This window comes from Scaptodrosophila lebanonensis, unplaced genomic scaffold (genome assembly GCF_003285725.1).
Source record: "Scaptodrosophila lebanonensis strain 11010-0011.00,11010-0021.00 unplaced genomic scaffold, SlebRS2 tig00000092-arrow-pilon, whole genome shotgun sequence".
Classification (NCBI taxonomy): Eukaryota; Metazoa; Arthropoda; class Insecta; order Diptera; family Drosophilidae; genus Scaptodrosophila; species Scaptodrosophila lebanonensis.
In genome coordinates, this window is record NW_022060566.1 from 4,633,982 (window position 1) to 4,655,470 (window position 21,489).

Below are 21,489 nucleotides of genomic sequence, written 5' to 3' on the forward strand. Positions count from 1 at the left end.
TCAATGGGACGTCATGATAATAACGTCTGGCGCGGAGTTTCGTATGTCAATGAAGACTTTGGACTCCTCGTTCTTTTGCTGCTTGCCGGGCACAGGATTGCCCTTCGCCGGCATCGTCTGCTGCTGTATGGCCGTCCCGCCGGGCGCTACTGAGCTGCCCTTAAGCAGTGTCATCGGCGGCAGCATCGTTTTGCCGCCAGTCTGATGCATTTGCGTCTGATGCAGCTGATGCGTCTGGTGCTGATGCGGATGTGCATGTCCGTGCGTGTGTTGGTGCTGTGCAGCTGTCATTACCGCTGATGCTGGTGGCTGCTGCTGATGCTGCTGCTCGTCATGCGAATGCAGTCCGCGTCCGCGTTGCTGTTGTTGCAGTTGCTGATGCTGATGCTGCTGCTGATGCTGATGATGATGATGACACATCTCCTGCGGCTTGTTGACCGTCGATGCCACTATTAGGCCATAGTGCGAACGTGGCCCGCTATGGCCGCTGTGACTATGACGCTCCTCCAGCTCCAGGGACTCGTGCTGTTGCGGTGGCGTATGCATGCTGCGACGCGAGAGCGTGTTCAACAGCATCGCGGATGCTGCGGGCGGCGGCGGCGGCACTGCCGGCGATGGCGGCCCGCCCTGCTCGTACCCAAATGTGGAGAAGAAGCGTGGCGGTGGTGGCGGTAATGTGCCACCACCACCTCCGCCCCCGCCACCGGTCGCACTTGTCGCGCCCAATGATGAGGAGCTGGACTTTTGTCTCATTAGTGTGGCAACGGCGCTCGGACTGTTGGCAAACAGCGATTCCCTACAAGACGGGGAGAGAACAAGAATAGGAAAACAGTTAAATATTTGCGTTTCATAAACAAACGCCAAAACGGCAGACAACGACGGCGCGCATAGTCATTGCAACTAGAGCTGGTCGCGTGATTCAAACACTTAAAAAATAATAAAAGAAAAAAAAAATAAATTTAATATTTATTGCCTGCCATACTGGATGACTCAATGCTTTATATACGTATACAATTATTCCCCAAACATTTATATTTATTTAATTTATTTTATATCAACAAGCGTTGACTGTCGACATAAGGAAACAAATAAAAGTTATGTAAAAAAGACTTATAAGCTGGAAAAGTCTCAGTAAGAAATATCTAATAAAAAAAATCAATAGTATCTAAGTAACGCCTCCACTCGGTGGGGGAATATTATTTGCCTTTCGGCTAGTCCCGACTTACAGCCAAGTTTGATCAGAGACGTCAAAAGATCTACCACTAATAAAGAACTTTGCAGAGGAAAATGAAATCTCAGACCTGGTGGGGGAAAACTTATTAGCCAGCTATGCCCTGTCCCACAACCGTTCCAGGTCAGAGATTTCGGAGATGGCTGAAAAGGGAGGCCTTTATCATAATGCGCCCAAAGAAGGGTAACAATTATTTAACCCAGTGTTCATTTTTTGGTGGCAATATGATGATAAAAACTATGTAATTGCTATTAAGAGGAACAGATATTTTAAAGAATTATTATATTAAGTGCTTAGCGTATTAATTTTATAACAAAAACTTAATGAATTCATAATAGCAAGTAGGGAGAAAGAAAAGAAAAGGCACGAATTAAAGCTCAAAAATATTCACTTAATATATATGTATTTGAGAAGAATTCAAGGAAAATATTTAGGTGCTCATTCCTATAGCTATAGCTATAAAATCGAAAGCCACCAATCCCATATTAATATTTTTTTAAACATTTTCTCAACACTTTGAAGTAACTTTCTACCGCAGTTGCATAAAAATACAGAATTTGCCTCTCACACAAATTTGTTGTTTAAAATACGCATACTTGTATATATATTTCAACATAAAATTGATTAACGTATATTAAGATACAAAAAATCCAATTCAAAAAATATACTAAACTTCCTACTAGTTCATTGAAAAGAACAATTAATTTTTCCTCAAAAATATAGGTTTTTAATTGATAACGAGAACATTCAAATGAAATATTAAGATCCTCAAGAAGAACTTAACCTTAACATGCTCGATTATGATGGAATGGTAAGCGAAAATATGCATTAGAAAACTATGCATTATTTATTCTTCAATAACATTGTTGAATTTTTGCGTTTTTTGCTTTTTGATGGACAGTACATTTACATTTTTTTTTTTTCAGTTCCTAAAATATTTAGAGTGGATTATCTTAGTTTCCCCACCAACTTAGATGCAGAAATAAAGCTCAATGTAAAACACTTTTTGTTGATAGAGATATCCTATCCAATTTATAATTAAAATCTGTAGCTTAATAAAAATTGATGAACTTTCTCACAGATCAATTCAATTCAAATGCCCACGAATATGTTTTGTTTCAAACGACGATTGCTTTGTGGGGTGATAATAATGAACATATAAGTAGCATGTACATACGACTTAATTGTTAAACAAGTTGTTATTGAGTTTTTAATGCATGTCTGTGGTTGAAAAAATTAAATAGAACAAAAACCACAACCACACTGATAAATCGTGTTGCTTTTGAAATTAGTCTCGTTCTATGACTCCAAGTGATTTGTTTAGAGAATTGGTTGTGAGGGGCCTTTCAAACACAAGCCACCACATCACTCAGTCACAATTTATTTATCTCTCTATCTTTATACATGTATATATATACAAGTATATACACGTATTTGTGGTTTCACGAACTGTGTGCTGGCAAAAGTCCAACTTTATGAGTTTCCTTTCATTTGTTCCATAAACACTTATTCATAATGTATTCTCGTGTCCATCTCTAATTGGAGCATGCCAGGCCATATGGTAACTGCTCGAGTGCACAGCATTTTGTATACTTAAGGCTGTACGTATTTGTGTGTGTGTGTGTGTGTGTGTGAGTGTGTTTGTGCTTGTGTGTGTGTGTCGTAATGCGTCATGTCTGATTTCCATCTACATATGTCTGCCTGAACAATAAAGGCGCATGCAAATACAAATATTTGCATCGATTTGTGTTATACAAAGCTGAGCAGAGCCTTCTTCGTCGGATCGGGCCTCGTCCAAATCATCGCCATCGCCATTGCCATCCACATCTACATCCACATCAGCATCAATATGAACAGGAGCGACACGAGAGTTACAGATTGCTGACTATGTTCGATTCTTGTTGTTGTTGTTGTTGTTTACATTTGTTATTGCCGTTGCCGTTGCCGTTGCCTTTGCCTGAGTTGACTTTGTAATTTGTTCAAATTCTAAAGCGCTTGTATTTAACAACGCATGTGAATGTATCGTCAATATATGCATTCATCTATGTATATGCGTGTGTGTGTGTTTGTGTGTGTAATGCGTAAGTTGGCATTGTAATTGCGAGGCATGTTCGATGACTCAATTACGGCCTGGCCTATTCTGGTCTGGCCATGGTGTTCGGCAATAAGTTTGCGGCAAATGGCAGACAGTTTGCTGTCTATTTGCCACAATTCGCACAAAGCACAAAGCACAAAACACAATTGCAATAAATAATGGACAGTTGCAGTATTAATTGCTAGTCGACCCATGACATAGCATTCAAAACTATTCAAAACTATGCGAAACTAGGTTAAACAATAGGGAATGTTACTGCAGTCGAGCAGGTCGGATAATGAAATACATTGTACCCTTTACTTTTGAAGAAATGGCTTCATATTGAAACTTTTGCAGCAGCCCTCGGCTTACTATCCCCGTCGTTGTTGATGTTCATGTTGTTGATGCGCATAAAGCAAACCTTTAGCCCCCTCCCCCTTTGCGTGATGTGCTAGGAATTGGCGCAATGCATACTCATTTTTAGCTCACCTCGTTTGACAGCCCATATCACAGGCATTGACCACGCCCCTAATGGCTGCTGCAGTGGGACCCGTTGCCAGGATTTCATGCGTCGCTGTGGTCGTGGAGGAGGACTCGCCATCGTCGGGACCACCCATGCCGCCGCACAAACTGGTTTGGGTCATGTCGTTGTGGCGCCGCAAAATGCTGTGCTCCTTCTCCTTGAAGTCCGCCTTGCTCGATTGCGTCGAAATGGGAACAGGTTCGCGATAGAAGTGATTGGAGACATCATCGAGTATTTGTAATGAGGTCTGTGAGTGCTTCTGCCTGAAATTAGAAAAAGCGAGCATAACATGCACGTGAGAGCGCAACGGAACCGAATCACGAGCCACAAACTACAGACGCAGCCACAGCCACAGTCACAGCCACAGCTTCAGCTTTGAATACTCTAAGGAGCTGCAGGCAACAACAGCTATGTATGTAGTGCCGGATCTCAAGCTGTAGCTGTAGCTGAAGCTGAAGCAGAAGCCATAGCTACCACATTGTCGAGTTATTAAAACCACTTTTGTCATGCACTGCTTTTTAGCCGCGTTGCGCAATGCCTCATTACGTGTGCCATGCGGCGCATACGTAATGCGACTCGATTGCAACTCAATTTGCGTATATTTAGCGGCAGTGGCAGCGGCATGGCAAAAAGCAATATCGACTACGAATATAATTTAACTTAATGAATCTGTGAGGTGCACGTGATGCTGATTTTGCTGCTACTGCGGCTGTCGTTGCCCCCCAACCGAGGAAAAACGGCAAACGACGAACAACAAACAAACGACACAAAAAAGAGGCAAATTGGAAGTGGAAATGGGAATCGAAATGGAACGGAAGCAGAAGTCCATGTTGAAGTAAGTCAGAGTCATTGCCAATGTCCTCATCAACAGAAATACGCGCAATTTAAATATTTTTAAGCGAAATATAAATGGTTGTTACGAAGAAGGCTTAAGTATTGGGCTGTGAGAATTTAATGCTGAAGTAAAGAGAACTTAAAACGGATAATTGTTTTGTTTATTTTCAAATTTAAAAGACAAATGTCATTTAATTTGAACCGAAAAGGAGCATGAAGGTAATGAGGTTTTTGAAACTAAAAAGGGTATTAGCCTCTGGCGTATTAATGCGTACATTCTTTACTTTTTCAACAGCAACTTGTAGTAGTAGTTGCTTTATCTATTTTCAAGTAAATTAAATGCATTCCATTGTTGTTTTCTTATTAGAAAACTAGTAAAGATTAAGTATAATTATCATTTAGTTTTACACCTGCCTCGTGTGTTTCAAAAGCTTCTGATTGCGGCAACAAACTCATTGTTCATTCATAGAGTTTGATAATTATTATTTATTGAGAATTTATACATTTTAATGTTGCATTATTATTTTGTTTTTCCCAGCAAAAAGTTTCTTATTTCCATTCCTCCGCTCCAGATCAGTGTGTCCTTATTGTGATAAGCCTAACTAATTAAAAATTGAAATCAACATAATATACTATTAGCAAACACTCTTCCGTCGAAGATAAGTGTGTCCCTATTGGGAAAATTAAAATTCGATAAGCTTATCGAATTGATAATCGACAAACGAGCATCTTACAATAAGACTTTCTAACGAGATGCTATTGCTGTTTTGAATACAGTTATTGTATTTTTAAGCTTTGCATCTCATATTCGTTTTTCTAAAAAATATTATCTTTTTTTACTGCTATCTCTCGTATTGGCGGTTACTGAAAAGTGTTCTTTATTTTTTAAGTGTGAAGTCCATAAAATTGAAAGAATATATAATAACAATAATTGGCTGACATCCTTCTTACTATCGCAAACATAATTTACAAGTGGAGACAAGTGCTTCGCGGCTCCAGCTCCACACATGGGCAGGGGTGTGAGGTGTGGAGCGTGTTGTGGGTCAGGTGTTCAGGTATTCAGAATCGTGCGGCGATGCTAATTAAGTGCACGGCACGTTAAGTCGTTAAGCCGTTAACTCACCTTGATATGTTCTCGCGCGAACGTGCCTTCGAGTTGCGACCCATTTCGTCCAGTTTGCTCTCCTTGGACTCGCGTATGTGCTCCTGCAAATAGCAACAAGACAAAGATAGCCAAATTTATGATAATAAAGTGATGAGTGCATCTGTTCGATAGCAGTGGAGCAAGAGAAGGGGCGAGGCATGTGGAGGAGGTTCAACAAAAGAGACGATCATTGTATGGGCGCCAATATTGTGAATAATAATAAATATTCTTAATTAATTTCGCAATGACAATGATGGCTGCTGCTTCTTTGAATCAGACGCTTGCACAATGGGGGGTGGTGTGGGAGGTGGGATAGGGGGGTTGTAGTTGGAGAGGTAGTGGCGTCAATTGCATGAATCGTTGAGGTTGTATTTACTTGGATGCTGGAAAAACAACTGCAGTGCCACCAGCCACCAGCAGCGGCAGCAATAACAACAATAACCAATAACAACACCAACAGCAGCAGCAGCCGGGGCTTGTAAACAAAGAGGAGGAAGAATTTTTAATTGTTTTATGAACGATTGTGTGTGTGTGTGTGTGTGTGTGTGTGTGTGTGTGTGTGTGTGTGTGTGCACTCGCGTTCATTATATGCACATGGGTGCGTATGCGTAATTTCACTTCTTACGACTTCACAACACTTTTACGGAGCCATTAGTGCAGTTGCCCCAGCAATGGGCATACATAAATGATGCTGGAGTTGCTGGTGTTGCCTCCTGAAACGGTGGCAGCAATTAAGAGGATAAGGAACTTTTGATATCATCAATGTCGGCACTGAATTCATTAATACTTCGATTGAGCGAACAACCACCCAACCATCCAACCACCCAACCACCCATCCTTCCACACTATCAATCAGTTGTGCAGTCACGCCTCAACTCCTCCTCCCCCTCTTCCTGCTTTTTCGCTGTCAAAAAACCATTGTTACATTAATGTAAAGGATATTTTTGAAACTCTTTCAATAACTGACACACGAGTAATGTAAAGGCTCAGAGAGTTTTTTTCAATGAAATATTTAACTAATTTTATTTGTTTGTTAACTGAAAACAAGTTGTTTTGATAAATGTGTGTGAGAGAATCACCTGAAGAACCAAGATCCACCCAAGATCCAATAACCAAGTGAGAGCAAGGTCTTATCTATTCGAGTAATTAAAATCAGAAACACCTTAAGAAGCATTAAATTCAAAGAGATCAGTGTAATCAGGAGTATATATGTGGATATATAGAAGCAACTTGCACCTTTGGCACTATCACTAATTCAAATACAATATAAACGACTTCAAAAGTCATAAAGAACATAGACTTTTAAAAACATTTGTCAGTCGCCTCTGCAATATATGTAATTATCGGAAAAAGAACCAGGGAACTGGTTGCACTTTACATTTTTATTAAAATTTATTAAGAAATTGGGTTCATTTGTCGGTGGCAGTTGGAAGCTCCTTTAGGCGTTTTAGCCATTTCTTTTGATATTGCGATAGGGTCTTTAATTTCGTTTGACTGCAACCTTTTTATTTGGTTTGCTTTTCATACTAATTACAGAAATATAATATTGCACTCGGACGCTGTCTGATTTACATCTGTCCGTGCGTATTTATTTGTTATTTGCAATCTTATTGAGAAAAGCTCTTTATCTTCATTGAAGGCTGGTTTTTTTTTGTATTTCTGCATTGATTTTTTTTAAAAGCATCAGATTATTTCCCTTTTCACATTATTGTGTGGCTGAAAGTATGGGAAAATTGTTGGTTGGACTTAAAGGTAATATTTGAAAGGGAATATTTTTCGCTATGTTTTCACTATTAAATGGCTAGTTTGGCCAATATTTAAACATTGAACGTTAAATTGGACCTTAAACTGACAATTGTAAAAAGGAAAAGGTTAATTGATAAACTTTAATCGAGTTGAAGCAACTTATTGGATGATGTGGAACTTGGTCTCAACTGTATTATTGCTTTCTTTGAGTACTAGATATATCTATTGCTTTTTATACCCTGTACCCGTAGGGTAAAAAGGGTATATTAGGTTTGTGAAAAGCATGTAACATCTGCATTAGATACTCGAACATAGGCACATGCATTAATGCAATTGAATTTTAATAGAAGGATTTGAATTAAAGTGACTGCCATTTAGATTTAAACCTCAATTTGAAAAAGCAGTAACATTCTACTTATGAAAATGTAGACATCACCCAAAAGATTTCCATTGATCTCTGCCCCCAATTGGCCATCGAGAAGTGCGACTCACTTTCGTCACACTTAAGGGGCACGCACAAAGGAATCAAATATGTATGTACAAATATTAATGGAGGCGGACAGGAAGTGGTGGTGGATGTCTTTGCCCGGGCAGGATCAATGTTGAGCCAGTGGCAAAAGCAAACAGAACATGATAATTATGGAGATGATGATGAAGTTCAGCTTCGAATTGTCCGATGCATTTATTTTTATATTTCATTCGTTTTTACAGGCGGCGTCTTTTGAACCGTGGCTCACGCAAATCCGCTCAATGCCAAGATTTGCGCATTGGCGCAAAATTGCAACGGAAAATGGAAATGTTGGCAGCTGTATGCCGACCATCATGGACTACCCCCCTCCCCCACTCCAGTATTCCCTGCCAGCGCTGCCCATTCCATGCTCCATTACAGCCGTCGACCAACAAGCGCCTGCATTTTGCAGAGTTTCAAATTCCATTCATAATAAAATACGAGTACGAGGCAGAAAAAAAATCGTCTGGCCCACATCATATTTTATATATATATGTGTATAGTATATATTGTATATATTTTGTTGCGTTTTCATTTTTGTTCACTTTTCTTTTTATTGTTCAATATGCATGAATTTCATTTCATTTCATCATTCCGGCCATGCACATTCAGCTGAGCGCGAACGCAAATACTTATTTCTGGCATTTCTCCTATTTGGTTCTTACGATAGATGGCGTGTTAGAGGCAGAGATGGATGTAGATGGTTAGATGATTGGATAAATAGATGGGCGGGTGGCTGAGCTTAACGCGGCGCGGCGCGACGCTCCGCCTGATTATGTCTGCCAATTGTGATTTGGATAAATTTTCTATTTTCTTGTTTTTGTTGCTTCTGTTTCTATTTCGATTACTATTTCATTGTGTTGCGTTCGCACTCATCCATCATGATAAATATTTTATATCTATGTCTAAATCCATTATTCTTATTATTATTATGCGCGTATTAAGTTTTATGTGCAGCGAAATGTAATTGGTTTTACGTTTCTATTTTTGTCTCTTCTATGTTTGATTTGATGTCCTTCCCAACTCCACTGAATTTATCGGTACTATTAGAGCCTGTGTCCGTGTCCGTGTGTGCGTTTGTTTATGTATTTCAAAGTGTATGTCCGTTTATTTCAATATCAGTGCCGCGCAGTTAGTCCCGTATTGTGATTTAACAAAAAAATTTGAAGTACACAGGCACTCCACTAGATAACCTGCCAGTACGCCCCGTGAAAAAGGTTCAGCAACATGATAATTTTTCCCAAAATTCATGAACGAAAATAAAGAGGTTTATTGAAAATTTGAATAAATAATACCTTAGTCATAGTTTCGTATAATTGACGAGGCTTTAAAAACAGCTCTTCGCTCCTCTCAGTGCAAAGTCTAGCAAGAAACAAGAAAAATGTTTAGGGAACTGTGCAGAAGCTGGTCATTACGAGACTATACATAAAATTTTGCATAAATCAGCATTATCGATAAAAATTTCGATAGGCAGAAATATTGCAACTATTGGCCGATGAGTAGTTTTTCGGAAACTTATATTTCAAACCAAATAAAATGATGTTTTTTATAGCTTTGAATAACGAATACCGTTTTGTTGGTTTGTCCCTAAGCAGAGCAGAGACACCAGTTGCCATGTTAGAGATAAGAACGTTAGCAAACCTTATCTTCCATTAAATTTTGAAGCCTAAATTATAAGCAAGCTTTGCTCTCTTTAAAATGTTCATATAACGAATATTCTGAATGTGTAAACATTGTATTAAAATCGATTCAATATTGAACATCAGTTACTAAAAGCGATGCTCAGTAAAAAATGAAGGCTGAATATATCGAATTATTGCAGAACGATAATATAGAATAGAAATAGTTTTTAGGCTTGTACAATATTAGGATTAGAGTTTTTCAATTTTTAAATAGATTTTGTTTTTTAATGAACCACCGGAATGTAGAGTAAAATTATTTATTAACGAATAAAAATAATTTCTTGAATCTGAAAAAATTCACCTTTTATTTTGCTGTGATTAATTTCTTAACTATTTCAACCAGAAATGCATAAATGTTGCAATTATTTAACAACATCAGCAAATTTATGATAATTTGCGAATCAACCTACATGTATTTAAGTTAATGATGGAATGTGTCTCTTAATTTAAACGAAAGCCAGCAAAAGTCCAGCGGAACAACACAAAACAGGGTTACAAAATTTCAAAATGTTGCGTATTATGCCGAAAAAATGAATATGCATTTCATTTTTATACTCTGTATATGAAGTGTACAAGAGTATATTACGTTTGAGCGAGCTTAAGAAGCAGACCCCACAAAGTATTTACATCCTTGATCAGCATGACAAGACGAGTCGATCTAGCCCTGTCTGTCCGTTTGTCCGTATGAACACCTGGATCTCACAGACTACAAAAGCTAGAGACACCAAATTTTGCACAAGGATGCCTTATGTGTGTATGCTGTGCAAGTTTGTTTTATTTTTTTAATTTCCCCCCTTACTTCCACCCCTATAGGGGGTTTTCCGATTTTTCATTCGTATAATAACATATATTTCGGAGACTATACGACTTTCGGACATCCAATTTCAGTCCAAGATGCACTATATAAATACGCAGAAAATGTGTATTTTTGAATTTTCCTCTCTAACCCCTCTCCGCGCAATTAGCGATTTTCCATATCTCTCGTAATGCTTAGCATTTTGGCATGTGACTCAAGTTTGGTAAATACCTTCAGTTAGTGATTATAAGTGTATGTTGAAATTCATTATGATAAGCCGATACAACAGGAAGTTATAGCCATATATATAATAACTGCCCAAGCCCTGACAGCAACTGTTGTTGTTGCTGCTGCTCTGCTTTGCACAGGCACACGAGACATACACAGACACGCACAAACATGCATAGACACGTATAGGCGCAATTCGTAAGTTAGTGTACAGTTAAACACGCTTTACGTGAGTTCGAATACCAATCGAGGTAAAATTTATCTACATTTTTTGAAAACTTTTGTAAGTTACTAATTTTTATAAAATTTCTTTAATTATTCTACACATATGTACAGAGTATTTCAAAGTCGGGAAACCCGACTTTAGCTTCTCCACTTTTTGTTGCTTTTTATTTTATTTTTTTTAAAGACCACAATGCCACAATGTAATGCACAAAAAACCCCAAATACCAAATTAAAAGAAACCGCAACATGCAATTAGAATGCAAAAAATAAAAAACCGAATGTTTTTTTTCTCCAAATATCAAATGAACCACAAACTTGTTGCATCGTGTGTGTGGGTGTGGGTGTGTGAAGTCGAATGGAAAATTTAACAATGCTCATGTGTGAGGAGTTGGGTTGTCTTTTTTTTTAGAGGATTTTGTTGAAAAACTTGAGGCCCGTTCTCTTGGACTTGATCTTAAGCTGCTTAGCTGCGACAATGGCACTGAAGGCGCTGGCCGCCGAAGGCGGCGGTGGAGGCGTCAATGTTGGCAATATTGCATCCATTTCTAGAGATGTTACAGAGCTGTCTGTCGCTGTCGCTGTTGGTGTTGCTGTGGCTGTCGCAGAGGCGCCCGTTATGGTGATTGTTGGAGTGCTGCAGTCCATGGAGCTGCCACTGGAGCTGGCCATGGTCATGGGACTCCAGTAGGCGGCTGGCAGCGTTAGGCATTGTGGGACCAGCACAAACTCATCATCCGCTTCGCTGGCATCGCTTTCGCAGCTGAAGCCAATGCCGTCGTCATCGTCATCATCGGCATCACCATCATCTCCAGCATCATCTTCAGCATCATCTTCAGCAGCAACATCATCATCTTCATCAGCATCATCGTGCACCACATTGGCTGCATCTTTAGCTGTCAGCGAACAGACGACTGATGTCTGATTGTTGTTATACTCAGCAACATCCTGGTGGTCATAATCATAGAGTTGCGAATCGCTTGGCACATACGAATGACAGCCATATGGTGTCTCATTGCTTTTACTATTATTATTATTGTTGTTGTTGCTGTTGCTATTGCTCTGACTGTTGCTGTTGTTGGTGTAATCGCAATCGTAGTCGTAATCACAGTCATAATCATAGTCGCAGGCATGGCCCTGCTCGGCCAGAGCCTCCTCAGGCACAGCCTCCATGTGTATGTCGGTCTGCACTGGAACTGGAGCCGCGACTACAGAGCCAGAGACTGACCCTGACCCTGAACCAGACTCTGAGTCGATGCCATTGCTCGAACTCCCATCACTAACAGCAACATCTAGTGGTGAGCGCAGCTGGTTATCGTCCTCGAGACTGTACTTGTACTCGTACATGAAATCGTTTTGTAATCCGACAAAAATGGCGCTTTTAGGTGCACCCAGGACGAAGGAATCGATGTGATAAATGCCGTTGTGCAAAGCGGGAACATCCTGTGGATAAAATATACAAGAAAGAAAACAAAGAACACAGAACAGAAACAGAGAGAAACAAGAGGGGGAGAGAGAAAGAGAGAAATAGGAGAGATAGACAGAGATACAGAAGAGAAGAGAAAGTTTGAAAAACAAAAACAAAAAATATAGACAAAACGCACACATTAGGTGACAAAAGAACCACAGAGCTAGAGACAAATAGAGATATAGAGATACGGATGGAGAAACGAAAAGAGTGAATGCGACAGAGAGGGAACAGCGAGCGACCGAGCGAGCGAGTGAGAGAGTGAGAGAGCGATAGAGCGCAATATGGGCTATGACCATACTTCAAACTATGCATGAAAGTGTCTGTGTGTGTGTGTGTGTGTGTGTGTGTGTGTGTCTGTGTGCGTGTGTGTCTGTGTGCGTGTGTGTGCGTGTGTATCAGGAGTGGGGGGTGCTGCTCCAATGGCATGAAGTGCTTACAGGACATGCATTGCAGCTATGCATGCGTGTGTATCTGTTCTATGTCCGATTGTTTGCTTTTATTTTCGTTCTTTGGATGCCTATCGAATTCATGTGCCAACAGCAACAACAACAACAACAACTACAACAACAATTACAATACACAGTGGACGCCCATTTCTACATCTACGCATTGCCAGTTAAGTGGCGCCATGACTCACACACACATTGACGCACACACATATGTACACATGCTATTTGCTAGCTGGCACCCTGTCCAGGATCAGGTCCTGTCAACCGAACACAAAATGAAATGGCAACGAAATGAAAACTGCAGTCGAACCCGTACAGTGAATATTGGCTTTTGTTGTGTGGTCCGTCACTTCGCTATTTCATTGAGATATGCAGAGGAACAATGTACATAATAAACGAACGATTTCAACAAAAAGAAAACTTAATGTGCGTTATGAAAGTGGAATCCTGAAATTGCACAGAAAATAAAAAAATGTCGAAGCAATAGTTTTTTGCATAAATAGGGTATCTAAAATAAATAAAGAAGTTATCTTAAATAGGGTATCTAATATATAAATCAATATTTTCAAAATCAATATGAAAAATCAAACTGTTGAAAATTAATTGTATAAATATTAGCTAGACATTTCAATTGTATAGTTTAATATGTTGAAGTCCAGAGATGATCGACATTATGGAAAACAATAACTGGTCTGCATCCAATAATTAATCAGATATGCATGCATGTACCTAATATCTTATATTTTATACACAAATAGAACAAATATAACAAGTTGATAAATTTTGTTGTGTATATAAAAATTAATATAACATTTTCCTCAAACAACAGTACATTTTTGTGAAGAGTTTTATAAAAAATAAATAAAATATATTCTTAAGAAAAAAAAAATTCGTATTCCGCTTAAAGTGTTAGTTTATTTAACAAATTTATAACGTGTTTAATGAAATCAAAAATGTAAATTATTCTGTGGTATTAATATATAATTAAAAAGAGTACGTAGATTTGTTCTTAAAAACATGACAATTATGTGAAGCCTATAGATGTGGTGAAGAAAATTTGAATACTCATTGGGGCACTTCTTAAGCCCAAACACTTTATTATTATCATCAAAATTAAGTTGAAAATCGAAGAAGAATGGAAAACCTATCGAAAACTAATCGAAAACTCTCTCTTATCGATGCATGGTGAACACCCTAACGTTGCCACAAATACTCAAGCAATTCTCGCGCACTTTTCAAGCCAGCCTCGTCGATACGTATGCACATATACATATGTACGTACAAGTATATAGCATATTTTTGGAAATGAGATACACGATTGTATGCATAAAAGCCCGAAATGGAGAAGTTGTCATAATGCGTGCGCTGCGCTGACAATGATAATAAGAAAGTAATATTCGTAGGAAGGAAATGCAGACAAGCGAGCAGAAAGAACAAAAAAAAAAGGAGCTCTGAAAACCTGCTTTGGCATCTGGATGGGCGCGGGGCGGAAACAAAACTCAACCGACGATGTATTTGTGGGCCTAAGCAGAGACTAAGAGTGGGGTCCAACTGCAACAAATGTGTCACGCAAGGCAAGGTACGGCAGGGCAAGGATCGCAGTTGCAATGTGAATAATGCCTAGACACAATGTTTATCCCAATACGAGTATAAGTAGATATGTACATTTATTCACAGCTCGACGCTCTCACCACTCCCAGAGCGAGCTTGGCACATAACGGCCCGACCCGACCCGACCCGGCCCATTCAAATTCGAGGCTTAGAACGTTTGTAATTTGGAATTTTAAAGGCAAAGTGCCTAAGCTGGCTAAGTTGTTGCCAGCATTATTTTGCATTACAAACAAACACCTACACACATATATATATACCTAAGTAATTGTACATCAGCTCAAGCACGTAAAATGGCAAGGCATTTACACATAACACCTCATGTAATTTAAGCTTTATGGCTAAGCTAATTTTCCACAGACAAATAGCTGGCACAATAGATTCTGGGTTGGGAAAACTTGGAAGCCGCCAGCACTTCTACAAGAACCAACAACTGAATAGGTACACTCTAGATTTTGCGAGGTTATCCAATACAAATGTTTTACAGAATTGAAAACTTGACATCACATTTGTTTAGCAAATAAATAACAATTACAGCTATTATTAATGAATAAATAATAGAACCAGACAAATCTGCTGATATTCATATGTTATATGAAGACATCAAATGCCATCAAAATTATGGGTGGCATAAAAAGTAAAGAAATTTCTTAATCTTCAGCAGTTTCGGATCTCAAATTATGTACTGTGTCTAATTAATTTGGATCCCAGCTTTATTCGAAGAATGAGCCTACATAGGTGTGGGCGTGTGCTTTCAATGCGCAGTATCGATATAATTGCAATACATCGATATTCATTTTAAGGATGCTTATCGATATGGATATATAAGTAATATATCGACATTGCAAATTTAAGTAAAAAACCATATAATATAAAATGTGGGGATGGGTATCGACAAGAATATTAATATTTCCTTCAGATTTATTCGTGTCTTATCAGTTAACTATTTTATTTTAAAAATGCGAATATCCGATTAATAATATAAATCATATAACAATAAGTACATAATTAAAGTGAATATTTTACCGACTAAAAGGGCATAATGTGGACGCCAACAGCTGAGCTTAACTGCTGTTTTTTCGTTTTTTAAGCTCAATTTCCACTAATTGACTAGCAAGATAATCATGTCGACTTATGTAAATAAGTACTTTTGCTCTTTTTAAAGTAATTTATTTGAATACAGTTTTGTTTTATTTCCGTATCGGATGAGTGGAAAAAATGGCATTTAACACATTCGCTTGATTTTTGTGGAATTACACATTTTAACACCATTTACTATTAAAAAATTGTGCGCAGTTGAAAAAGAAAAACGACCTAAAAATTGTAGGCAGCAGGAAATACGAGAGCAGTTGTAAAATATGCGAAAAGGAGGGGAAGGAGTAAATTAAAAAGAAAACATTTTGTTTAATGGCTTTCATAAAGCCACGCGTTTGGTTTCAAATGGAAAGGGCTTTAATTTAAACAAACCAGCTGACTATATGAATGGGTGGCTCTGCAATGTTGTATATATTTCATTGCCGTTTAACATAATTTAACATTCATATTAAATTTCAACATTCTATGAATGGTGACGAACAGGAATCAACGAGTAAACAAGTAAACAAGTGGGTTCTTGCAATGCAAATAATATGCTTCTCTAGTACGATGACATACATACGAGTATCTCAAGTATATTGCAGGCATCTAAAGTCATGGCAGACTCTGTACAAACAAACAAATATTTGCACAAAATTATTAGCATTGATTAAAGCCCCTTTAATCCGATTGGCACTTGCAAGTACGGGTATTACATTTATCCATCTATCTGCTAGCATTTATACATAGTACTTAAATTGCCAAATGAAGAGCCCATTTCCCCTAGGACCCACAAGTGCCGGAGTAGGAGTGCGCCATGCGAACATAAAATTGTGAAATGTAATTGTGATAAAGCAACTAACATTTTGGCTGTCTGCAGAGCCTCAACTCTCCACTAACAAGTACCTGCTCCGCTGCTACTGCTCCTACCGCTGCCTTTGGGCCAAAATTGCTTTCATTCACTCAAAGGTAGGCAATAAGGCTGATTTTTCAAGAAGTGCCGGCAATGCTGCACCAATTCATCGGGGCATACAAGGTGCGTGCTGAAATATTTCTCTGGCATTAATTTGCTCACTCAAATTAATGGATGCGTGCCACTGGGCGTATGATTTATATTTTTGTAATGATCAAAATTTGTAGCAAAAATGTACAAATTCTTTAAAAATGTTACAACAAAAGCCCAGACGCAATACAATGCACAATTTATCTCAAAATCAACAGGTCTCTTATACTTCTTCCAAATATAAATTGTTCATAAAAATAAATGCACATGAGTGCTTTAATAAACAAAATATTTAATAAATACATTTGGAGTGGTTTGTTGTGTTTGATCGGAACTTTTGATACACATTGCAGCTAATACTCTACAAGTATCTCTATCTTCTTTCTACACACATACATAAATAAATATATTCAGTTAAGCTTAAAGATTTTATCGATTATTACTCATTTCTTTGTATGCTTATAAATGAAACAATTAATCAGAGATAACTTGACAATTTTTCTATAATTGAACACTGAAATAGAAGAAGGTGGTGCCATCGCTTTCGACTATCAAATGAAAACATATAATTTTTTCGAGTATGGAAAATTATATGTTTGGAAAATTATTTCTTGCTCTTTTTTTCCACAAATAAAAAGTTTGTTAAGTTTGTTTTTGTAAATGCTTAAGATTTCTGCTCTTATTTGTTTAATAATTTTCTTTTTTTGCCTATTTGTCTGTAATTCACAAGAGATTGAATTAAACATTGATTATAAATTTGCTCATTTTTGGCAAGAAACTGAATTGATTGACAATTTGGATTTAGGATTTTAGTTAGACTTCCCAATGTTATAAGTACTTTAACAATTTTTCATTTTATTAGAAAGGTTTAAGAGCTCAGTACTTGCTTTGAATTGATATTTTTACAAATTTATTTAATAACATAATCAACATGTGCTCTTTCGACTACAATTGTTATGGTTAGCTTCACAAATTTCTAAACATTTTCCATAAAATAATACTAGATGGATTATAAAATATTACCACCAGATTTGCCAGATTTGGCTCCCAGGGACGTCATCCAGTTCCAGGAAACGCACCTGACGTCATAAAAAGTCGATAGCGGAAGGAACTAAAGGCCATCCAACAAGTGTATGGAAACCCATTGGCAAGCTTGTTTTAGCTCAAAAGTAGCCAATAAATACGATTTAAGTTGAAATGCAAAACAAAGAAAGTTATTTTAAATCAATCCATAATACTTGTAGGATATACTTGTAATCGCCGAGGGGACTAGGAATTGTTCAAGAATGAAACACTCATAGTAAGTACGCTTTAACTCGAATTCTTGACTTATTATCAGCGTCTTATTCATCGTTTGAAAAATTGTTTGTAGAAATTATAAGTATAAGTATGAATCAAACTCAACATTTTTTAAATCTGATTTTTAATAGCTTCAAATATCAATGCTATTTGATTTTAATTGGTTTTAAAGTAACTGATGGTTGCTAATTTTTTTTTGTTGCCCTTAAAAGAATAACATTCATCTGAAAGACTTTAAGCCGTTGTTTTATTTACGCAAATTTATGCGAAAGCAAATTATTTTGAAATGGATCAGTGCGCAATTGCTTGAACTCTTACCACTTAAACATTATCCCGTATGTTGTGATGTTTGATAACAAAACTTAATTTGTTACAAGTATGTATTAGGTATTGATGCTTGTCGTAATTGTTGCTAGTTTATTTCATCCATAAAACTTAATATGAAGAATAATGAAAAAAGGGATCAGATGCAGTGGGAGCTGTTGCAAAAGCTAATAATAAATAATTGATAATAATTGATTTCATTTAGGGTGGTGATGCCATTTCCAGAGGGTGGCAAACTTTGTGAAATCGAATGTAAATTTATAATATTTGTGCTTTCGAGAGCACAAAAACATTTTAAGTAGCTTAAAAGTTTGTGTTGAAGACTGTGGCGTCTAAGTACATCAATTACTCAATTAATTGAAACACTTTTGCAAACAATTTAGGCCAGCTTAATTGCACTTACAAGTATGATTAAATCGATATCTTAAGAGTAATTCGGTAGAGTGCAGTTCATTTAATAGTGCGTACGAATATAGGCATGGCTTTCATATTTCTATGCCGAGAAACTAAATCCGATATTCAATGAAACAGTGAAGAGTGAACGAACAAAGACTCAAGCAATTGAATACACATGAAATGACAATGCAATGGAAGAGAGAGTAGAGGCAGCTGAGTGGATGGCAGGCACTCTGATGGACATTCTTGATGTCCTGGCTGACCGTAGTTCTTGGCTACGAATGCCTTGGTTTTTGTGGCTTGGCCAAATGGCATGTCGCTTCGCTTGGCAATTGTTTAGCTTTAACATGTATGTCCATTTTATTTCAACATTTTTTTGTTTTCCCTTTTGTATCGTTGTTGTTGTTGTTGTTGTAGACACGCATGAGTACCAAGAAGGCTAGAGGAGTAAAGTGTGCGAGTCGGCGGACATGTGAATATGAAATATAATCCAACCACAAACAGTTTTTTGCGCTTGTTGCCTGTCTGCCATGTTGTTTTGTTGCGGCTTCAGGAACCTTCTTTCTGCTTGCTGGCAAGGCAACCAACAACCAACAAACAACTAGCTACACATACTTGCAGATGGATGGATATGAACATAGTAAGTACCTGCACTCGAACACACAAAAATTAAATTGAAATCGACTTAATGCGTCGCTGCTGCCCCTTGATTTCTGCTGTGATGTTTGCATACATTTGTATTTCTAGCTACACACCAATTATTGCGACAGTCTGGCCAAGTACATACAGACTGGCTAGTTGGTTAAGTGCCACCCACACACACACACACATCCATATATATATGTGTATATGTATATATACACTATGAACATTTATTTCTTATTACAATTTTAATTGGCCACTAAATTGCTGCGCCAGAATTCATAATATTTGCCACGCTTGATGGCTCTCTTTTCTACACTCCTCGAATGTGTCAAAAAAAAAAATATATATATATATATATATAATAATAATAATAATTCGTGTCATTGCGTCGGAATTGCAATTGGAATTTTCAAATTTTGTGCTGCACATCAAAACCGTCTTTCTTCATCGGTTCAATTTTGTTTCCCTTTTTCTTTTTCTCTGCACTTTTTTCTTTGTTGTTGCCATTGGTATATTTGATTTTTATGTATATATATACAAGTATATATATATATATCCTAGTATATATGTTTGGTTTTTGTGGCATCGTTTGATCAGCGCAAATATTTTCAATTTTTATATATTGTATATTTCTCAGATGTTTTTAGATTTAATTGCGTTATATAGTATACATGTGAGTGTGTGTTAGTGTGTGTGTGTGTGTGTGTGTGTGTGGTTCAGTGGCTCGTAAAGTTGGCATTTTTGTTCGCAATTGGAATTCGCTTTGTGGCTGCTCAGTTTTCCTTTGGTTCGCTTGATTTGGGAGTGGCACGTGTCTAACATCAAGGCCACAAGCAATTGTTAATTAACTCGATAGCAAACTTTTCGCTAAGCGTCGTCCAATTAAGCTGTCTGGCTTTTTAATCAGCTGCTTTAATCAGTGACTATGTACTTATTCGCCACAAAACGATGATAGATGAGATAATGGAATGCATGATTATTTCAATTTAAAATACTATTACGAGTACATCGTACTTTTTGCCTCCAAATGCCTTAAAGAAGCTGTAACCATTCTTGAATATTTCTGCAGAAAGAAGACTGCAATCTAGTATGGAAATTAAAGCAACATGAGAGGCTTAAGGACTTGTAGTATTCGATACTCTACAAGTGGCAGCCTTTTTGTATAGGATTCCCTTCAGACGGCTCAACAGATGAAAGAGCCAAGCGATATATTGAAGAGCATCAGCAATTGTTGGACTAAGTATTTAAGAAACTAGAACATAACTGAAATATTGTCTACACCGAAGAGCATGAAGATTTTGGCGATTTAGTAGACAGTTCTGATCTAATTTTTATGAAATGAAACATACAATATCCACATAACATTTCCTCCTCTCGCTCGTAGATGAATAACTACACAGCAAAGGCAATAGAATTGAAAAAATATATAACACAGAAATTGCACGAAACGTTTATTTTAATTCAATATTTCGGTTTCAAGTTATTTTGCTTTGTTTAAAGAATTATTGATTCAAAGGAAATAGCTATTTGTTGACTTTTGAGCACAATAGTCAACTGTACAACGATTACCACAAATGTGGGTGACTGCTCAAATAAATTATTGCTATAGAGAAGGTTATCTTAAAGCACATCTGCACCAACTCTTTACTTAAAATAAAGGTGATCCAGCGTAGTCAATGCAAGTTGCTTTGCATTACTGGGACACTTTTTTTCTGCCTACGTTTCACGAAACAAGATAACGCTTTGCATGGATTTTTCACGGACCATGAAAACCAAGTGGCTATAAGCCTGCTCGACAACAGACAACACTCGCTCTCATCCCTTGGATCGACCATCCGGCTATAAAACGACCCGAATTTCCTTTTCTCAATTTGTAACCATCTAAACTTTACCTAATTTTCCTATTTCGTAATTGTGACTGTAAGTAAAGCCTACATCAAGAAATTTGCCAAAGTTTAAATACCAATTCAATAATTTTCAAACAGGCTTGTACCTTTACCAAAAATAAAAATGTTGCATATTTCACGAGCCCTATTAAGGAAGTAATTGATAGAGAAAACCCAAATAAAGAGGCATGTTTCAGAAATCATTGACAACTAGAGAGACCATAGATAACAGTACTATTATTGAGCAGAAGTCAAAGACATTTTTAATTTCTGGAAATAAATGTAAATAAAATTTTGGTACGTGAGGACTAGCTATCTGTCGAGCTACTTATTCTTATGTGCAGAC

The 21,489-nt window shown here is 37.5% G+C and overlaps 1 protein-coding gene across 1 annotated transcript in view; it reads right to left on the reverse strand.

Annotated features, from left to right (window-relative positions):
- LOC115627404 overlaps positions 1-21,489 on the reverse strand; it is a 90,591-nt gene continuing 69,102 nt past the window's right edge. The window contains exons 9-12 of the mRNA XM_030523058.1: positions 5,786-5,868; positions 3,795-4,091; positions 249-796; positions 1-149 (exon numbers count right to left, since the gene is read on the reverse strand). Of these exons, the coding sequence (XP_030378918.1) occupies positions 1-149; positions 249-796; positions 3,795-4,091; positions 5,786-5,868 (1,077 nt within the window). The remainder of the gene's footprint in view (positions 150-248; positions 797-3,794; positions 4,092-5,785; positions 5,869-21,489) is intronic.